The following is a 22,238-nucleotide window of genomic DNA, read 5'->3' as shown; positions in this document are numbered from 1 at the left end:
ATGCCCGACCCAAAGCTGCGGACTACCTAGTGGGTTACCGGGGTTCCGGGGCGAAAAGAGTAGGAAACGGGATGATTTTTAGTCAGTAAGAGTCTTTAGATCAAAAGTGAGGTACTAAGTAGGTTTGTATAAAAAAAAGATTTGACTATTACTGAAAAAGTTTTTATTGTATAAAATACATAGATAAAATTACAACAATAAAATGCTTAATATATGTATAAAATAAATTCACTTTTACAAATATACAACATGTTGTATAAAAGGTAAAAATCTTCAAAACGTCCACTATTTATTATTGTTTTTATTCAGCTTAGATGTTGAACTTTTCTTTAGTTTAGTCAGCAAAGTGTTGTACAGCTGTGAAATAAAGTTAAGTTAAATATTATGATCGTAATTTTCATGATCGTTCGGCAAGATCGATTCAGCGTTTTGGGCAAAAGTAAGGTAAGGTAGATGACTAATGTCTATTTTTATTTCCGTCTGGTAGATTATTTCAAAATATTAGAAAGGTTCGATTTACATGTTATAATTTATTGCTTGTTTAATGTAAACATCATAACAATGTATTACTTAGGTACATATACTGACATCAGATATAATTTAATCTAATTGTTTACTGATTATTACTGTACATATATCTATGTAGTTATTTACTTAAATAAATAATCAATTGGGTAAGACTTCCACCGATCTACTTATGGGTAAAACCAGATAGATTCTATTGTTTTCCTTAAGTCATAATCTATGTATCTAGGTTTTTAATTTTTGTATCAGTGTGTTCGTGTGTTTTGATCAGTAAAAGTATTAGGTTTTACATTTATTTTAAATTTTTGAAGCACAGAATCAGTAGTCACTGGTTGAGCTGTACACTAGGGGGCGCTAGTGTATGTCTGTATTCTACTACTATAAGTTTATAATTTTATAAATGCGTTTGTGAGTATATAAGTCAGGTAGTATGTTTATTACACTTTATACGCAAAAACTACTGATTAAATCTTAATGTAACTTAGCACAAAAATAGACTATAGTCTGGAATAACATATGGGGCACTTTCTATCCCGGGAAAGGGGGGCGGAACCGGTGGTAGAGGCCAGTATATACGAACCTCTTCTTCTGAATTCTGCGCTGAGGAAGCGGCGGTGCCAGTCGCCCTGCCAGGCACTTCATTTATCACTGGAATATTCATTACAGGTGGTTTCACGACATCTGAACAATAATATCATAATGTTTATTATTTGTGCTCTAAATACATATAATATAGGACAAGGTTGAAAATCGAACTAAATGACTGTATAATACAAGTGAATCTTTAATATAAGAATTTATGAATGATGGCCATATGTCAAGTCGAACGATCACAAGTGTGACTACCGGCTAGTGGTTCCGTTTGGAACGCTGGGTTGGGTAAAGTGTCAAGTCCAATTGGGTACTCGTCCTCCGTCAAAAATAAATTATTTTGACTTTTCAATTCACAAATAATCACACTTTCATTTGACAGATATGGACGATTTTCCCTTCTTAAAAAAACATCATTAGGTAATGTTAGTACCTACATTAAGTTTTCTATGTGATAGTTACCTTTCGGTTTAGGCGGCGCTTGTAGCTTCTCAGGCTGGAAAAGAATAACATTTAATGTAAGAATTATTTGTCTTTATATATGCCATTTATTATATTATGTAATTATAATAATAAATATATAAATCTCCCGGTCGATTTCGATAATGATGGCTAATTCTGTCTAACTAAACTATCATACTACGCAGGAGATATTATAGTGAACAAGTGTGTGCGCAAATACAGGTGCACTCTTTAAACCCGATGGGATGGCAGACCGACACGACCGGAGAGAAGTCTGGCGTAGGACCAACGGTTTGGCAGTGCTTTCTGAGGCACGGAGGTGAAACAGCCGCAAATGACTCCAGACCAATTTGGTAATTTTACTGAAAAAATTTAATTGTAAGATGGGACCAGATATGTGCGATGCTACGTTGCTGTGGACGGGTTTGGCAATCATATTAATTGGCACTGGTGAAAACGGACTCAGTAACATGTTTTTATATAAAGACGCGTGCTAATGATATGTGCTATAGATGCAAATGGAAGCTTGCCTACTATCGATACATAGCTCTCAATAGTCGATAATCGAGTTGCGTAGGAATCGAACCTGCAAGACGTCGCATAGCATCTGGTCACCCAACCACTGCGCTAACCATTTCAGTCTATATACAACGTGTAACAAAATACCCATATACACCAAGAAGCGCTGATGAATACAAAATGAATACGAGTTTCTAACGAAGTTTCAGCTTAAAATACGTTTAAAAAAATTTGTACAAATACTTGGTATCGCATGGTTCTTGATTATAAACCATACTAACGTGTCTTACATACAGGGATCACTCGCTAATATTACGAAACATTTATTCTGTCAATCTAATCGCCTAGTACCTGTCTAACTAATTTTGAATCAATTTGAAAAATTCTTTGGTACCATGAAAACATGAGTTTAAAAATGTTTGTTATGTTATCTAGAAGCCGTGTACTTGATATAATACCCCCTTTTTGTTACACGTTGTATAAGTGCAGTACATGTAATTATAGGTAAGCAGATAATATTTCTCATAGCCATGTACAATATCCTGACGCTAACATTTGAAATACTTGGACGACACATCCCTCTCGCTCGCACCGTTCATTATCTGCGAAGCTGGAAAATAACAAAATAATTAATATAAAAATAAGTAGTACTTATTACTAGCTTAAATGGCGATTACTAACTAAGTATTTAATCGTTTGTATAAACAAAATTACACATAAATAGCATAGACCCTTCTTTTTTAATAAAGAAGTTGGAATATGTGCTATGTACAGGGTGTAAACGAAACGTCCTAAAAACGGTCCAATTTTTTTTTTGTATTTATAATTTTAGTTTTCTAATTACAACTATTCGTTCAACGTACATAAAGAAACTTTACGGATACCGAACGCGCTCTCGTAAAACAAATTTATTCAACCCTCAAGAGTTATAACTTCTTTTCTTACCAGTTTTAACCGGACTGTTAATAAGAAGGTTCATGTTTCCACCGCACCTCTTTTTTATATAACTGATACATTTTGTTGTCTCTTTAAAAAAATATATATATAGGTACAACTTACAGATCTGCTTCCCCCAAACAGACTCGCGGTAGTTGACCCGCTTGCCCGCGCGGCGTCGCTTGCCGCGCCTACTGCGCGACACCGCGGCGCGGGACTCTGTGGAGATGCGTCTCGCCACGCGGTGGTACAGGCAACGAGATGACACGTTTGATATCTGAAACATATTGAGTATATGAGAAAAATGTTCACTTTGTGAGGAGATAAGGTCTAAAGTGTTATAATTGGCATAAAAGTACAGACAAATAACTTTGTAAGGCACTGTGCGTTACTGATTAATTTAAAAATACTAACAGTTTACGCTACTCGAATTTTGAATAAAAACTATTAAGTGCGCTAACGTCGTCATTGTTTTCGTCTGTAGGTTCCAACATAATCGCAAAGGCACGGGTTGCTTGCTGGCTCAAATTATTTCTTTTAAGTAATGTTTGCACACTTCTACAAACTTTGGCGACCATTTGACATCGGGAAGAGGGAAATTTTCAAAATAGGCTTTATTGGGGCATAGGCCTTATTTGGTTAGGGTACTATATAACTATCTAATAATCAAATAGGTAATTTTCTATAAAACCATGTTTTTTATATCATTTATTTATTTATTACTTATTAATTAAATTTTTAAATATTTAATTTAAAAAAAAGAAAACATTTAAAAATATAAAATGCAATAGGCCACCAGTAACGGGAGAAATCCAAGCTACCGGTGGTCAGAGCTCAAGAGAGAGACTTATTCACTTCATGATATCAATTTAACATGAATGTTTAAAAATAAAATCTCTTATTTTTACCTAATAATATTATGTATTACTGAACACAATATGAATCTCAAATCTTATTTGAATGTTCGCGCCTCGCATCAAGTGTCAAGTAGTACACAGGCGTTTAGTTCTCCAAAACACCAACAGATGTCACTGTGCCGTGACGTCATTTTGTGAATCGCGGTGTTAAGATTCTCCGCGAATGAATGACCCTCCCCGGTTTTCAAAAGACTGGTATCGCTTCTCGGCCTTTTGGCTAAGATCAAAGTGTAGTATCTGTTCTTTTCAGCTTAATATCTGAAAGTTCCCTCACTGAGGGACCAGTATATTAAACTGATTTTTGTAAACTGACGGGATGTTCGGGGCTCGCTCCACTCCCGTCACGGGTCGGCCCGGCATTGCAGTGCCGCCGGGATCGGCCCACAGAATTACTTGAAAATCGGCAGTACTAAATTATAAATACTAGAACAATATGATTTAATTATAAATATGTGTTACGTTTTAACGATTTACTATTACCTATAAAATGTTGTGTAATAAATAAAAACTTAGATATTAGAAAGTGATTAGTAATAGTAAAATAAGTAGTTATAATTTTGTTATGTAAGGTTAATATGCAAGAAATATAAGGCTTTTTTATTTTTTATTTTTTTATTTTTTATTTTATTTTATTTATGTGTTACGTTCACATTGTTCTGTTATAATAAAAACATACAACAGAAGCAACATTGACAACAATCTAATCTTTGTAACTATTTCAATAAAGTTTGTCTAAACGTTTTAGGAGCCGATTTATCAATCAACAAACAAATAATAAATTTGTCTGTTTATAGTACTGAAGAATTATCAAATATTCAAAATTATTCCTCTGATAAAATTGGTGTTGAAAAAACCGGCTCTTAATAAAAAAAAGGCTCTTATTTACTTATTTTACATACATTTTTTAACATCATAGATTGTTTATTTTTTTCTTATGAATTCTTGTGTTCACTTCATCAATACGTTTTAACAAAACAGCGTCCAGTATTTTAGCAAAATTACACCATTTCTTATTATTTCTTTAATGAACCCTATTTTAACGACCTAAATCAAAATGTACTAGTTTCAACTCACCAGCTCGCACTGCAAGTCATCGATCTCGTCCTCCAGTATGTCGAGTTCGTCGGTATCCTTGGCCGGCACTATCAGCAGCTTGGTCTCGGGGCAGCTGCCCGACACTATCAGCTGGGACGACTTCGGGAATATTAGGCGGTGGGCCGTCCTGGAGATATAGTTTAATGGATTTTTAACTAACAGAATAATGTAGTTTAATTTTAAATCTAGTATTATTATACTGTAGTATATTTTTTTATTGCGACAAGCCCGCCACAACCTCCCAAAACCGCTGCAACTCCTGTAAGCCAGGATCTACAGTAGATATAACCATGAAAACACCGGAACACTGAAGTCCGGCGCGTCCCAGGGAAATGAATGACTGTCTTGGATCCCGCAACGAAATAAATCAGAAGATATTATTAAAGGAGAAGGAAAAGAAATCTTTTCCGTGTTAACCGTCAATTAAGAATACATTTGTCACACACCCCAACTCTTCCCATGGGTTTTGAAGACCCGATTGGCTGTACAATATATATTTAACGGAGACCGGGTTCGATCCCCATCGATGCTCTCTGACTCTCATATATAAATCTGAATTTTCAAACTGCGATCTCCAACTTTACCAAGTGTAAAATTGCCCAGTTTTTAAACCCTTTGAACACTAGCTTGTGTTAATAGATTTTTAGACTATACTGACTGTACAACTGGGGCCTTAGTCTGCTATTACAATTGTGTCATAATGGTCGATCACTGAGCAGTGCGAGAGGGACGGAGCTATGTAGGTTGTATAGCTCCGTCCCTCTCGCACTGCCTCTCATCGACCATTCTGACACAATTGTAATAGCAGACTAAGGCCCCTGACTAACTGACTGACTGAATAAATACCTAGGTATGTAGGCGGGTGGCTGGAACACCTCCCTGGTGGCCATGTCCTGGCAGATGCCGTCCAGCAGCACGATGTCCTCCATCAACTCGTTCACCACAAACACCTGGAAATTTTAATGAGAATTTTAGCTTTAGTGTATAAATAAACACAATCAAAATCAATATCAACCAAACTAAAATCATTACCGATCACAAAAAACATATCTGAGATTATTTTATTAAATGTATCACATGAATAGCCTATAAGTAGCCACCGCTAACCAAATGTATCTTCTCACACGGAGAAAATTTGAGCATTAATCACCACGCTTGCATAATGCGGGTTGGCGATTTCAAAGATATAATAAGAAATTATAAGCCCTGGTTTCCTCACGATGTTTTCCTTCACCGTTTGTTAGTGGTGTCTAAATAATTTTACAAAGTACATATAAAAAGTATCATAATAAGGTAGATGACTAAGTTTTATTTCAATGTCCATCTCGTAGATTATTTTAAAACATTAGACACTATTTTTTATTATCATACGGAAACAAATACTTTCGTAGATATATTTGAGTTTAAATATCGCGTGACGTCACTTCTACGTACATTATTTTTACGTATTTGTTCCCATTCCTAAACATTGATTAATTTTATCTAAGTATTGTTATCTTATATGCCAAAATAAAAAAGAAATACGTGTCTAATATTTTTTCATTACTAACTGACGGACTAAATAGATTTTTAAGTCCTCGTCCTCATACACATTATTATAATCTTTATATATATAATTCTTCTGTAAGTGTGTATGTCACTGAACTTCTCTTAAACGAGTGGACCGATTTTGATGAACTTTTTTGTGTGTGTTCAAGGGGATCTGAGAATGGTTTAGATTCACAATTTTGTCCGCTGGACAATGTTTTTTTAATTAGTTTTTAATTTATTAGTAGTTGTTGATTTTGGAATGTTTTACATTGGATCCGACAGACGGCGCTACCATCGCAGTGTCAAATATTAATGACGTTAGATATTGTCATAACATTTGAATAACAATTTTCATCAAAAAGGTCCAGAATGTTTTAGCTTATTAAAAAAAGTTTAAAATTTTCAAATTAAAGACGTGTAGACAGGACAACGTCTGTCGGTCCGCTAGTCTTACTTTAAAAGCCTTAAGGCAGGGTACGAAGGCATGTTCGAGCCTCATGCTGAGTCGGTCGACGGGCCAGCCGTGGTAGGCCGGCACCGTCGGCAGGACCATCATGCTCAGCTTGATGCCGATCTCGCGCCACATCGACGCTTCCAGACTGGGTGGGGGGGAATTGTTATAGCTATTATTATTAGAACTTAGACTAACGGCGCTTTCCAATAACCTACCTATCGGTAGATTTACCTATCAGAGGTAGAATTTTGACAAAATGCGCCGAATGTGTCAAAATTCTACCTCTGGTAGGCAAATCTACCGATAGGTAGGTTATTGGAATGCGCCGTTAATATATCATACATAATAAACTGACGGAAATAATCTATTTTAGTAACAGATTATATGAGTAGGAATGGGGTAGTTTTTAGTCAGTAAGAGACTGACACTCCCTTTCGCCTCGTCCAGCGGGAGCAAACATTGGATGATTTTTCCCTCTTAAAGAAGAGGGTGGGGATTATCCCGACCCGGAACCGTAAACTGCCTAGCGGGTTACCGGGGCTCGGACTCCAAGAACAGGAGCAGGAACTTTTTGTCAGAAAGAGTCTGATTGATTGGTTCACTGGAGCAGCCTATCAGCCAAGCTGGTAAGTAAAAGTAGCCACTGCTATTTAATACTACGCTTTGTAATCCAATCCAAAATTAAAACTAACTTTACCCCATGATAGGATGCGGCGCCAGGTTGAACGCTTCCTTGATGACGGGCATGGTGATGTAGTAGGCTTGTACCGCGGAGTCGCAGCGGACCGTGTAGCTGTACGGGCGGTTCGTTAGCACCTGCAATACGTACCGTACAATTTATAAATAAAATAGGGTAACAATTTTAATATAATTAAATGTTTTAATATAAGTATTATTTTTATGGAATAAGTCAGTAAACGAACATAAGGATCACCTAATGGTAAGCAATCGCCGCTGCCAATGGATACTCGAAAGACCAGAGGCGTTACAAGTGCGTTGCCTGCCTTTTGGAGGTTAGGGATTTAAGGGTTCGGGAATTGGGGATTGGAAAGATTGGGAAGGGGGAATTGGGCCTCCGGAAACCTCACTCTTGGACACTTGAAACACCAGAGGCGTTACAAAAAGTGCGTTGCCGGCCTTTTGGGGGTTAGGAATTTAAGGATTGTTGGGGAATCAGGGATTGAGAGGGGGAAGGGCGGTAATTAAAAAAATACAACGAAACACAACGCACGCGTTGTTTCACGTTAGTTAGTTCTAGTTTTCTGTGGGGCCGCGGTACCACTGCGGTCAAGCCGGCCTATTCGTCCCGAAGCATGACTCCCTCACACTTTTTTCCCCAGTATAAACCAGGTACAAATTACGAATGAGCCTCACCCCCAGCACTCCCACAGCGTTCCCAGACACGATGTAGTCCTGGCTGGGCTCGCCGAACTTGAGGTCGGTGATGAACTCGAGTTGGTACAAATTAGCAGCTACAAATATGTCTGCCACTCACCCCCAGCACCCCCACAGCGTTCCCAGACACGATGTAGTCCTGGCTGGGCTCGCCGAACTTGAGGTCGGTGATGAACTCGAGTTGGTACAAATTAGCAGCTACAAATATGTCTGACACTCACCCCCAGCACCCCCACAGCGTTCCCAGACACGATGTAGTCCTGGCTGGGCTCGCCAAACTCGAGGTCGGTGATGAACTCGAGTTGGTACAAATTAGCAGCTACAAATATGTCTGACACTCACCCCCAGCACTCCCACAGCGTTCCCAGACACGATGTAGTCCTGGCTGGGCTCGCCGAACTTGAGGTCGGTGATGAACTCGAGTTGGTACAAATTAGCAGCTACAAATATGTCTGACACTCACCCCCAGCACTCCCACAGCGTTCCCAGACACGATGTAGTCCTGGCTGGGCTCGCCGAACTTGAGGTCGGTGATGAACTCGAGTTGGTACAAATTAGCAGCTACAAATATGTCTGACACTCACCCCCAGCACTCCCACAGCGTTCCCAGACACGATGTAGTCCTGGCTGGGCTCGCCGAACTTGAGGTCGGTGATGAACTCGAGTTGGTACAAATTAGCAGCTACAAATATGTCTGACACTCACCCCCAGCACTCCCACAGCGTTCCCAGACACGATGTAGTCCTGGCTGGGCTCGCCGAACTTGAGGTCGGTGATGAACTCGAGTTGGTACAAATTAGCAGCTACAAATATGTCTGACACTCACCCCCAGCACTCCCACAGCGTTCCCAGACACGATGTAGTCCTGGCTGGGCTCGCCGAACTTGAGGTCGGTGATGAACTCGAGTTGGTACAAATTAGCAGCTACAAATATGTCTGACACTCACCCCCAGCACTCCCACAGCGTTCCCAGACACGATGTAGTCCTGGCTGGGCTCGCCGAACTTGAGGTCGGTGATGAACTCGTAGTTGGGGATGGCCTCGTCGATGTCGTCGTCCGGCGGGATGTACGTGGCCTCCAGCAGGCCAGACACCAGGATGTACAGGCCTTTTGGCTCGTCTCCTGGAATTTAGGTCATGATAACATTTAATTTTTATTATTGTCCAAGGTCGGCGCCGATTGCTGACCATCAAGAGATTCATGTCGAGTAGACATTATTCTCTTAAATATTTTTTAAACGTTGCGCCCATATGATTTCCTTCTGTATCGTGAATGTGTTTACAAAAATACAAGTTCACATACACACAAAGAATTGCTCCGGTTGCGCGGTGGCTGGTCGCCTAGCAACCGCACCAACTGTGCAGTCGACGATTCACGCGGTTCGTGACTCAATGTAAAGGAGACTCAAGGAGCTTTTTCAACAGCGATGTGCTATGTAGCTATGCTACAAAAGGCCCATGCACACCACGTTTTTTAAACGCGCCGTCGACGCGCGTTTGTAGCGATACAGACGCGATACGCACGCAAGTGAGACGCAGCCTGTAGACCTTTGCACACCTGACGCGCGTGTGTAGCGATACAGACGCGATGCAAACGCGCGTGTGTAGCGAGCGCGTGTGTGATTCACACTTCGGTGACGCGACAGACGCGCCGGTGCCGCGCGTTTCCAAAACTAAGCTGTGAAACTCTAGTCTTACGTGGGCCTGTGTTTACCTCTAGAGATGAGTATATCGTTGATGTTAAAGTTGAGTATGTCGGAGTGTTCCAGGAAGAAGTCCGCTATCCGCTCGTTGCCTTGCAGCCACGACACTGCGCGGAGTTGGGTCTGGAAACATTGTTAATTTATACTTAATGGGATGGCGTTTGGCCACCATCTCGCCTGGTGGTAAGCGATGATGTGGCCGACGATAAGAGACTCCTACCTAAATAATGCCGAATAAATGATTTTTCTTTCTTCTTTCTTTCTTTTTTTCTACCTAAGAGCATCCTGTTACTTGAAGACACCCAAGTTATATTTTGTAGGAAACACAGACTCCGGCAAGGAATTCCATTCCTTAGCGGTTTGCGCAAGGAAACTCGAAGTAAAACGAAGTAAAAGTATTCATTTTATATAGATCTAGACTAATAAATAAAAATGGAGTTTCTGTTTTTAACATTGAAATAACTTTTTACTACATGCATATAAATATATATTTAACGTATGTTTTGTTTAGACTTCTGCTATTATTTAGTTCTAACACTCACTTCAGGCGAAGAGGGCGCCACCAAGCTGCCTTTGTGGCGACACATTTGAATTTTTTCTCGAATCGCACTCAGCAGTAATCTGTACTCCATTTCGTCCAAGAAACCTGTAGAAGTACAATATTTGTGAAACTAGCTTTTCACATGGGTGTGTTATGCTTCAGCACAAACGGGTTCGACTGGAGTGATACCACGACCAAGCAGATTACCTAAAAAAACCTTTCCGTCAAATATGATTAGTTTTCTTACGACACATAAGGACTTGCGCAAGTATACTGTATACTTGTATACTTGCGCAAGGCCAGACTTGCGCAAGTATACTGTATCGTGTGTGGCTGCCATAACTAACTTCATTCCTGAATCCTCCATCCATATCGACGGCGCATTTCATATCGACGGCGAAGTACCAATACCTCCTAACGGCTGAGCGTGCGCGGATTGCTTACCACCTCGTTGATCGTCTGTCGGCCTATTCCATAAAAAACCCGTCAATTTCCTAGCCATTATCGATGATGCGGTCCATACGATGCGGATCAGTGGACGCTTACCATAATTAGGTACAACATAATGACTTAAATAAATATCTAAAACCCTTAGGAATCGACGTTCCCCCACCTTCCTCCTTAAGCTGCATGGCGTCCAGGATCATGATGTTGAGCGTGGAGGTGGTGGCCTGCCGGGTCTTCACGGTGATGGCGGTCCACGGCCTGTCTCTCTGCAGCAGCCCGAGCTGCCGGGTCACTGCCAACCTGGAGACAGAAAGCATAGTCCATAGCCCGTGACATTTTTTTTAAAATGGGACAAGCCCGCCACAACCTCCCATACCGCTGCAACTCCTGTAAGCCAGTATCTACAGTAGATACAACCATGAAAACACCGGAACACTGAAGTCCAACGTCCCAGGGAAATGAATGACTGTCTTGGATCCCGCAACGAAACAAATCAGAAGATATTATTAGAGGAGAAGAAAAAGAAAACGATAGTTTCCACTTCCCTCGGTGAATTTAATGCAGGAGACAGAATGACTTAAGCCTTAAGGCACAAAAGAGACTGCACAACTGGGAGAAGCCCAGTCGCCAAGCACCACGGAAATTTTACCATAGTGCGTGATAGTCGACAGTCCACTGATTCTTTTCTTCTCCTCTAATAATATCTTCTGATTTATTTCGTTGCGGGATCCAAGACAGTCATTCATGTCCCTAGGACGTTGGACTTCAGTGTTTTGGGGTTTTCATGGTTGTATCTACTGTAGATCCTGGCTTATAGGAGTTGTAGCGGTACGGGAGGTTGTGGCGGACTTGTCCCAAAAAAAGTCTACTGCTGGGCTATGGATTTCCTCTACATGATCTCCACGCTTGGTAGAAGGGTTAAAAATTGCAGTTAGTAAAGGATTAGGGTTATCGCGGTTTATCGGTTAAGTGTGGGAGAGTCATGCTTCAGCACAAATGGGCCGGCTCGACCGGAGTGATACCACGACCTCACAGAAAACCGACGTGAAACAAAACAACGCTTGCGTTGCGATTCCTTGTGTAAGTGAGGTTACCGGAGGCCCAATTAAATTCCTAATCCCCAAAAGCCCGGCAACGCACTTGTAACGCCTCTGGTGTTTCGGGTGTCCATGGGCAGCGGCGATTGCTTACCATCAAGTGATCTGTCTGCTCGTTTACCGACTTATACCACAAAGTCTTGCTCCGTGCGGGAATTGTACCCGCAACACGTTGCACGACAGCCAGTTGCCGCGCCACCGCGCCAACTGTGCAGCTAATTCTATTTAAGTTTAAGTTATGAATGCGTAGCAATAGGAGTTACCTATCGTTATCCAGCTGTGCAGTGAGCATGTCTTGTATCTGTTTGTTGTCCACTAGCTGGGGGAGCAGCGTGCATACTTCTTGGGCTCCCGTCACGAAACCCTACAATTAAAACCTTGTTTTAAAAAAGGGAACCTCCTCCAAGTCTGAAAAATACTCGGTACAGCCAAACGCGAGATAATCGCGCACAGACATACATAACATACATACAGGTCAAACTGAGAAGCTCCTTTTTTTACGTCGATTTGTATGCGGTTTTCAGCATATTATTTTTCAGATTTAAGAGAAGGTATTAGGCGTAATACCCGACTTAAAAAATTGAGATTCGCACATAAACTTCTGAAGGCGGTTCCCTTTTAAATAGAAATAGTTTTATTATATTTACCTTTCCGACATCGTATCCAAACGCTAGCTGTATGTCAATCATACGGTCTATGTACGCCATTATCTTGGGCACCGACACTCTGCAAGAACAATATGTTAATTAATCACTAACATGAACGACTGTTTTGAACATAACAACAACGTTTTTCTTCACCGTTTGTCAATGGTGTCTAAATAATATTAGAAAGTACATATAACACGGAAAAATTCACGAGTCACATTGATACTTGCCGTTGGTAGGTTTTGAACCCGCATCGCCAGGTATAAGAGACGCCCGTCTTAAACCTCCGGGCCACCACGACAATCTTACGTAAATATTAATTACAGAGTGTAAACGAAACGCTCCCAAACGCCGTAAACAGAGAGAGACAAAATAAGTTTTGTAATCAAAAAAATAAGGAATTCAATGTTTATTTTATCTAATAATAATTGTAATCAACTGCTTAAAGCTGATATTTCATGCAAATTAACACAAAAACGTATGAAATTATAAAAACAAAAAAGTTTTGTAGCGTTTCTCGGGAGTGTTCCGTTTAAACCCTGTATAAATCACACATTTTCACCTCATAAGTGTTAGACGGAAATATGTAGGAGACACATACCTGGCCAGTTTGCACAGGCGAAGGAACCGGAGCATCCTCAACAACTTGGTGGCGGTTATGAAGCTGGAGTTGAAGTTACTCCACTTGTCCCAGGTCGTTAGGGCATCTAGCACGTCTAGGACTAGATCTGAAATAGGAGATACAAAATAATTCCGTTGTCAGAACCCAGATCTACGTGCGAAACAATGCGTTTTCTATTGTTGTTGTCGCATATACCAACAGATAAGATATTAAAGGTTGTATGCAAACGCAAATTCTGAGATATTTTTAAATATTTTTATTATTAAAAAACGTTGATCCACACTAGGATTTCTTAACTTTCTTAGGATGAAACGAGTAGGTATGTTAGATGCAACCTTAATAAAAATGACGTTTGGTAGGAGATAATGGAGAAGAAATATAAACACTTTTTTTTTTCAAGAAGGGAAAAATCATCCAATGGTTTCTCTCGCGTTGGGCAATGCGAGAGGGAGTGTCAGACCTTTATAGACTAAAAACCACCCCGTTGGGATCCACAAGTTTTGGGATTATAAAACCTTTTTATCATGAGCCAAGCCTTTGTTCAGCTGTGAACAACAGATGACACCATTATCGAGCTACAGATGGCAAGTTGGTTAGTGATGCCTCACTGACCGCTGGTGGCCATGACGATGATGAAGAAGTCGAGCTTGTTCCAGTGCGACTTGAAGTACCCGCAGAAGCCGAACGCACACATCTTCATGATCATCTCCAGCACGTAGATTGTGTAGAAGAATCTGGAAGTATCGAGTGTTCAAAGTTAACTTATTCAATAAACAAAATAGACATGACGAGAACCTCGTGAAAGCTGAGAAGGATAATTTTATTGTAACTTTCGTGAGACGTACTAAATTAATTATTATTATGTAATCGGCTTACTCACGTAACTGTTTGTCAATAGCAGTGTGACAATCGCCGCGTCGTGTGTCGCGGAATGCTGCTCATGAATATGAGCCTCTAGCATGGCTTGAAACTAGTCGAGTTCCTCGTCAAACAGTTACGTGGGTAAGCCGATAACATAATAATTAACTGAGAAAGATAATCCAATAAAATATCTTGACTTGGCTCACGAGGTTGTCGACATGTGCAATGTGGATTCGGCTATCGTTGTACCGATAGTCGTGTCGGCCAACGTAGTTGCGATGCCCAGGGCGGCTCTACGCTCTGTGCATATGCATATTTTTTTATATTCTTTTTATGGAACACGCCGGCAATCGAGCAGACGTATTACCTGATGGTAAGCAATCGCCGCCGCCCATGGACACTTGAAACACCAGAGGCGTTACAAGTGCGTTGCCGGCTTTTTGGGAGTTAGGAATTTAAGGGTTTTTGTTCGGGAATCGGGGATGGGGAAGATTGGGAAGGGGGAATTGGGCCTCCGGTAACCTCACTCACACAACGAAACACAACGCAAGCGTTGTTTCACGTCGGTTTTCTGTGAGGCCGTGGTATCACTCCGGTCGAGCCGGCCCATTCGTGCCGAAGCATGGCTCTCCCACACTTATATTATTATTGCGGTTTTTATAGATGGATTTTTTGAGGGTTGTGGACACACATACGGTGCTTTCGCTTACGATTGGTGCAATACTGGCGCCACTTGAGTCAAGTGGGCGCCACAATATTTTCGCCCGGGGTATCAATGGCCCTTATGCTGGCACCGAATATGGTTATTGTCAGAATAGTGAGACAAACTTACAAATTAAGCGACTTGATAGTGATCATGGCGGTGGGCGAGACGGGCGCGGGCATGGCCACCTCGCACAGTATGACGGGCGTGTTGCACAGGATCATCAGGTATATGAACAGGTCGAACCACACCGTCGTCACAATCCTGCACAATACAACACAATCAATATATCATGGCCACCTCGCACAGTATGACGGGCGTGTTGCACAGGATCATCAGGTATATGAACAGGTCGAACCACACCGTCGTCACAATCCTGCACAATACAACACAATCAATATATCATGGCCACCTCGCACAGTATGACGGGCGTGTTGCACAGGATCATCAGGTATATGAACAGGTCGAACCACACCGTCGTCACAATCCTGCACAATACAACACAATCAATATATCATGGCCACCTCGCACAGTATGACGGGCGTGTTGCACAGTATCATCAGGTATATGAACAGGTCGAACCACACCGTCGTCACAATCCTGCACAATACAACACAATCAATATATCATGGCCACCTCGCACAGTATGACGGGCGTGTTGCACAGGATCATCAGGTATATGAACAGGTCGAACCACACCGTCGTCACAATCCTGCACAATACAACACAATCAATATATCATGGCCACCTCGCACAGTATGACGGGCGTGTTGCACAGGATCATCAGGTATATGAACAGGTCGAACCACACCGTCGTCACAATCCTGCACAATACAACACAATCAATATATCATGGCCACCTCGCACAGTATGACGGGCGTGTTGCACAGTATCATCAGGTATATGAACAGGTCGAACCACACCGTCGTCACAATCCTGCACAATACAACACAATCAATATATCATGGCCACCTCGCACAGTATGACGGGCGTGTTGCACAGGATCATCAGGTATATGAACAGGTCGAACCACACCGTCGTCACAATCCTGCACAATACAACACAATCAATATATCATGGCCACCTCGCACAGTATGACGGGCGTGTTGCACAGTATCATCAGGTATATGAACAGGTCGAACCACACCGTCGTCACAATCCTGCACAATACAACACAATCAATATATCATGGCCACCTCGCACAGTATGACGGGCGTGTTGCACAGTATCATCAGGTATATGAACAGGTCGAACCACACCGTCCGTCGTCACAATCCTGTCCGATACAACGAAATCAATATATTATATTTAATATTTAATACTAACTGATGCTCGCAGCTTTGCCCACGTGAATGACGGCATTTCTTACACATACTAAATTAATTATTATGTTATCGGCTTACTCACGTAACTGTTTGACGAGGAGAGTAGTCGTGTGTCGCGGAACGCTGCTCATGAACATGAGCCTGTAGGATTGCTTGAAACTAGTCGAGTTCCTCGTCAACCAGTTACGTGAGTAAGCCGATAACATAATCATTAATTTATTACGCAACTTTTTCAGCGTGGAATATAAATTTTAGGAGATAACATTTTTTAGGAGGGGCTGGAGCTGGGTCGGCAGCCGCGGACCCAGCGTTTTTAGTCAGTAAGAGTCTGACACTCCCTCTCGCCTCGCCCAAAGCGGGAAAAGTCATTGGATGATTTTTCCCCCCTCAAAAAAAGGGGAGAGGGAAGGAGAAGTCAATTAGATGGAATATGTACCTGTGGCACTGCTGCCGCCATCTCTGTCGAGGTACTTGTGCGTTAGCCGTTTCGGGAGTAATCACGTTCACCAGCTTACGGCGAAGCCACACCGCGTACGCCTTCAAATAACACAATGCGATGGTCAGAATCAGAATAACTTGTTATTGAGGCCTTTATATGTCGTGGTGGCCCAAAGGTCTAAGACGCCCGTTTTTCATGCATGAGAGCGTATGTTCGAAATTTACCAATGGCAAGGACTAATGTGAGTTAATAACCACGCTTGCTCAAGGCAGGTTGGCGATTTCAAACTTATAATTAGAAATTGTAAGTCTATGTTTCCTCACGATGTTTTCCTTCAGAATTTGTCAGTGGTGTCTAAATTATATTAGGAAGTACATATATTTAACTCGGAAAAAGTCATAATGGTACTTGCCGTTACTAGGTTTCAAACCCGCACTCTCATGCATGGGAAGAGGGCGTCTTAAACCTCCGTAAAAATATGGTAATTTCACAGGACTGCTGCGTAACGTATCGCGAAAAAATCTAAAGTTTTTGTTATATTTGGCCATAAAAACCACACCAAAAGTCTACACCCTCACCTTAGGCTTCCACAGAGTCCCCAGAGTGTCCAGATTGACCCTCCCGTCGTCGGAATCGGCAGCGACCTCTACCGCCTGCACCAGGACCCTCACTCCGTCCTTACTCACTTTACCATGCTCATACTGACGCCAGTACGAGATCTTTAGAGCTTTCAGCACGCGCTGGTATGCCTCCCTGAAGGGAAATGGTGGATTTGTTAGAACTAGCGTGTGTTTAAGAAAAGTATTTCGCCATATGATATGCGAATTACAATATTATTGGTTAAATGCCTCTTCAGAGTATAGGCCCTTTTCATTACATTTCTTTAGTATATACTTACATTGAACACGACACGATTGACATACGAATTTTTACCTCAACTCTGATTGATCTAAATTTACCCATATAATTTTTAAAAGGTCGTCTATCATGATCTTTGATTATTCCTTATCCTTACGTGACCTCCAAAGAGCCATCAGACCACCACAGATGGGGCCCAGTAGGGCTGATGCCTGATCCGGAGCTGCGGATTACCTAGCGGGTTTACCGGGCTTCGATTCGAAGGACAGGAGTAACAACGGGGTGGATTTAGTTAGTAAGAGTCTGACACTCCCTTTCGCCTCGTCCAAGGCGAGAGAAGTAATTGGATGATTTTCCCCTTAAAAAAATATCTGCTTAAAGCGATATCTACCGACATCTTTCATCACTAATAGATACAAGAACTCTTTGGAGAATTACTTGGTCATCTCAGCAAACTCCTTCTTGGTGGGTTCGTTGGGTATCTCCCGCTCGCAGTCGGGGCAGGTGGTGTAGTGGTAGCCCATGTACGTGTCGTCCTCGCTGTCCTCGTCCCTGCCCGACATCTGCAGCTGGTACGGGTGCTTTATTGTTGTGCCTGGGTGGGGGAACAAGGGGGTCTTAATCCTAATTTGTGTCGTACAAGTACTTGTAGAGGTTTCTGAAGCAAGCATGGAGATTATGATAAGGATCCATGGAAGATCTGAATAGTTTCCAGGGCTCTGGCTCGAAAAGCAGGAGTGAGAATGGGGTAGCTTTTAGCCAGTAAGAGTCTGATACTCCCTCTCGCCTCACCTAGTAAGGCGAGAGAAGACATTGGATGATTTACCCCCACAAAAAAAAAACAGGTTTCTGAAGATACGTAGTTAGAGATATGTAGGGTGACTGGTAATTAGTGAACGATATTTAAGCACGTGATTGTACTCATGATTACAAACAACTTTCCCAAAGAAACTTTTTTGTATACTCATAAGTTTTATTTTTATGATGACAATAACAAAACAACAACTGCACGGTTGGTGCGGTGGCTGGGCAACTGGCTGCCGCGCAACGGGTAGCGGGTTCGATTCCCGAAAATCCTAATGTGGGGCAACGTTATCTTTAAAAAAAAACAAAATTTCGCGAGCGCGTTCTTTCGCATGATCAGCTGTTAGCAGCGTCCTCGCTCTGGACTCCTGTCCACATCCGCGTTATCAGAAGGATTCCCACCAGAATAACAGAATACTAACCAACAGTGACCAGATCCCAGTTAGCATCAGCGAGGAATTTATCCATCTTCAGCATGGAGATACATCGGTCCCTAGTCATCATGATCCGTTTCACACAGTTAGTCATATTGGCCTTCTTTGCAAGGGAGATCTCCGCTAAGCCGAGAACTTTGAGGACTTTTGTCATACTCGTAGCGTTTATGATGAGAGAGAGGATCACTAGACCAGCAGTTTGGATTATGAAGATCTGGAAATGGTAGGAGAAAGTTGTGGATTTCTTTTTCATCATTACGTAATTAAAAATCACGGTTTTCTCACGTATATTAATGGAGAAAAGCTCTAGTGGTTTCGAGTCACAGAGTTCTTTTTCATCTTTTATAGAAAATGTTACCCCATATTAGAAATCGCTTCTGTGTCTTGGGAGCGTTTACAAATAAATCTTCCCCATCCCCGATTCCCGAACAACAACCCTTAAATTCCTAACTCCCAAAAGCCAGCAACGCACTTGTAACGCCTCTGGTGTTTCAAGTGTCCATGGGCGGCGGCGATTGCTTACCATCAGGTAATACGTCTGATCGATTACCGGCGTGTTTCATAAAAAAAAAAAACTATTTCACATACACATGACACCCAGGTCCAGAACAACACTACGAAAAGCTCTACTAGTTTCGAGTCACAGAGGGACTCTTTGCGCACTCTGCTCATGATGAAGAGTCCCTCTGTGACTCGAAACTAGTAGAGCTTTCCTTCATTAATGTACGTTAGTAAACCGTGATTTTTAGTTCATTATTTAATTTAATTTATATTAACTTAATACTCACCTCTCCAGCCTGAGTCAAGAAAGGAGTCTGCAGCACGAGGAGTGCCAGACAGAGTGACAGTGGCCCTCTGAGCCCGCCCCATACACACGCCAGGCAGTGCTGCCACGTCATGCCGTACCCCACGTGACGAAGTAAGGGGGTCATCGCTGAGTATACCATCAACCTTAGAGGGGGAGGGGGTGTCAGTATGTATTTTTTTTAAACGTTGCCCCACACTAGGATTTTCTGCTGTGTCGTGGGTGAGTTTACAAACATACAAGTTCACATACACATGACACCCAGACCCGAAACAACAATTTGTGGATCACACAAAGAGTTGCTCCGTGCGGGAACCGAACCCGCTACCCGTTGCGCGGCAGCCAGTTACCCAGCCACCGCACCAACCGTGCAGTCAAATAATGTGCTGTGGTATTTTACTACGCTACTGTAGACCTCTCGTTCTTTGGCTTTACGTTTAAAGTGATCGAAACGAGACCCCGTTCGCCACTCTGATTGGTTCGTTCATTCGCGCCGGCCAATTAGAGTGTCGAACGTTCTCTCGTTTTGTTTTCGTTCAACATAACGCAAACTCATACTAAGGGTACTGATTATACATATTACACCATTGCCTAACAAGATTACATTTCTCGTAAGGAAAAATCAATCATATTAGCCTTGTAAGTATAGAATCAACCAAATTAAATCAAAAACATTATTTATTTCATACAGAATACTAAATAAAAACTACCTTTAGCACTCCCTCTCTAACCCCTTAGAAAAAAACCAACTCACCTCGAGCAAAAAACAGTGGTATACGTCACAAATATCAGCGACACCTGCCGGACGCTGAGCACATCACTAACTTTCTCAAAAATCACCACGCCAACCATAGTGAACACTAGAGTGTTCGCCGCATGGGCCAGTATCCCCCAGAATGTAGACAGCACTTGTTCCACGTCCCCAGCTATGGTCGACTTCTTGTTACTCACTAGCACACCTATAATCACCGTGCCCAACAACCCAGAAACATAGAGAAACTTTTCACCGATATAAAACGTTAGATACGCCCCAGCGACAGTCACTGTCACCGCGCACAGAAGATCGTTATACGTTATCGATAGAAGGGTGTCGGTAAACTTTCCCAGCACTAGTCCTAGCAATAACCCCCCGCCTGCGTATCGTATCAGGAACAAAGTAATCTGCGCAGCTTCTGTCATGGCATACGATATGTAGCCCAATACTGCTGTGAACTCGATCATGACTGTGACATCCCCCATCAGCCCTTCTCCAAGCAGTAAGACTCCTATGTACTTCCCTTTAGACATCGTCTTCAATTGCCTCACGACTTCCAAAGGGTATATAGGGGAGCATGTGATCCCAAATAGGAAGGCAGTAGCGAAATCCCACGACGACTCAATCAGGTAGAATGCCATAAATGCTACCATGAGCGCTGTGAGCAAGGCTCCAGGTACACCAACTAGTAAAATTTGGGGGATACTCTTCCAAAAGGAATGGGCATCAACACTATAGGACGTCCGAAATATCATCACTGGTAGAAACGCTACAAGCAGAATATTCACGTCAATAAAACAGACTTGCACGATAGGTTTCACGCTAGGATACCTATTCGCGCAGAAGCCAGCGAACCCTCCGAGAGTGAACATCACCACTCTGTATGGTATACACATTCCTAGACGTAGCATTATAGCCCTCACGATCACTCCTATAAGGAGGGTCATGAAGATGAAGAGGTATCCTAGAGAGGTAGGGTATGCTGGGGTAGGCCGTCCAGGGTTCTTCAAACGGACGTTTTCCACCGAAGAGTTGAGGTATCTCCCTGATATAATCATATAGTCTTCTTCCATTTGTCCATTTATGGTTGTGATTAGTAAAAGGAATAGTATAGGTATCTTGTTGAACGACATTTTTGCCGTGGCTGTATAGATTTTTGGTAGTTTTGGGTAGGTAAAGGTAGGTGTTTTAAAGTGTTTAATACTTTTTTAATAATATATTTGGAAAAGGTTTGCAATAAGATGTAATATATTATTTATTAATTACTAGCTTTTGCCCGCGACTTCGTTCGCGTGGAATAGTGACTTCCGGCGAATTTTTGGTTTTAACCACATAGTTCCCGATCTCGCGGGATCTCTTCAAAAATGAGATGTGGAAGATATTCCAGGGAACTCTTCAAAAATCAACATAATGAGCTCTGCGTTTGAATTTAATAGACGTATACTCACTTAGGGCATTAAAAAATAGTTTAAAAACGGACTTAAACTAAAGAAATATTATAATCATTCCGAACTTAAGATGAAAACTAACTTAAAACTAAAGAAAGCTACGAATTACGAATTTATAACAATTACGTCCTTTCTAAGGTTCTAAACTATATCTGTACCAAATTTCAACCAAATCCGTCAAATAGTTGCGGAGATTAATGGTATAAGCATAGAATAGTGTTCGACGTGATTCTTTAATTTGACATAACTTTTTTATTTATGAACCGATTGACATGAAACAAACACTAAATGAAAATTGAAGCATACCACAATATATTCGTGAAAAC

At 41.8% G+C, this 22,238-nt stretch overlaps 1 protein-coding gene, 1 long non-coding RNA gene and 1 other non-coding gene across 3 annotated transcripts; 1 reads left to right on the top strand and 2 right to left on the bottom strand.

The window, feature by feature from the left end:
• Nucleotides 1–188: 188 nt before the first annotated feature.
• Nucleotides 189–1,612, bottom strand: LOC126911124 (uncharacterized). Its single transcript, XR_007705688.1, has 3 exons — nucleotides 1,579–1,612; nucleotides 1,106–1,206; nucleotides 189–357 (listed from the first exon to the last, which is right to left on the bottom strand). It is a non-coding gene; the product is annotated as an uncharacterized LOC126911124 (long non-coding RNA).
• Nucleotides 1,613–2,645: 1,033 nt separating this feature from the next.
• On the bottom strand, nucleotides 2,646–21,631 carry LOC118277345 (sodium/hydrogen exchanger 10). Its single transcript, XM_050696437.1, has 21 exons — nucleotides 20,465–21,631; nucleotides 19,694–19,856; nucleotides 18,894–19,119; nucleotides 18,106–18,262; nucleotides 17,388–17,562; nucleotides 16,807–16,907; nucleotides 15,175–15,309; nucleotides 14,094–14,215; nucleotides 13,461–13,587; nucleotides 12,860–12,938; nucleotides 12,476–12,576; nucleotides 11,282–11,415; nucleotides 10,670–10,773; nucleotides 10,139–10,250; nucleotides 9,372–9,547; nucleotides 7,727–7,845; nucleotides 7,030–7,174; nucleotides 5,892–5,995; nucleotides 5,025–5,172; nucleotides 3,157–3,310; nucleotides 2,646–2,707 (listed from the first exon to the last, which is right to left on the bottom strand). The coding sequence occupies exons 1-21, from the start codon at nucleotides 21,595–21,597 to the stop codon at nucleotides 2,646–2,648; spliced, it is 3,777 nt and encodes a 1,258-aa protein (XP_050552394.1). The 5' UTR covers nucleotides 21,598–21,631.
• LOC118277750 (U2 spliceosomal RNA) lies at nucleotides 4,148–4,340 on the top strand. Its single transcript, XR_004783786.2, has one exon. It is a non-coding gene; the product is annotated as a U2 spliceosomal RNA (small nuclear RNA).
• Nucleotides 21,632–22,238: the final 607 nt, after the last annotated feature.

The sequence above is a fragment of the Spodoptera frugiperda genome, chromosome 10, assembly GCF_023101765.2.
Source record: "Spodoptera frugiperda isolate SF20-4 chromosome 10, AGI-APGP_CSIRO_Sfru_2.0, whole genome shotgun sequence".
Lineage (NCBI taxonomy): Eukaryota > Metazoa > Arthropoda > Insecta > Lepidoptera > Noctuidae > Spodoptera > Spodoptera frugiperda.
Note: the sequence above shows the minus strand (reverse complement) of the source record. Positions and strands in the feature narration are given on the sequence as shown.

What these genes read in the sequence shown, in the direction of transcription:
- LOC118277345 (XM_050696437.1), bottom strand. Translation starts at nt 21,597, where the DNA reads ATGTCGTTCAACAAGATACCTATACTATTCCTTTTACTAATCACAACC. An exon ending in GCACAGCTGGATAACGATAG is followed by an intron (nt 11,416 to 12,475) that starts GTAACTCCTATT and finishes TTCTGTCTCCAG; the next exon opens with GTTGGCAGTGACCCGGCAGC. An exon ending in CATGCAGCTTAAGGAGGAAG is followed by an intron (nt 10,774 to 11,281) that starts GTGGGGGAACGT and finishes GTACTTCTACAG; the next exon opens with GTTTCTTGGACGAAATGGAG.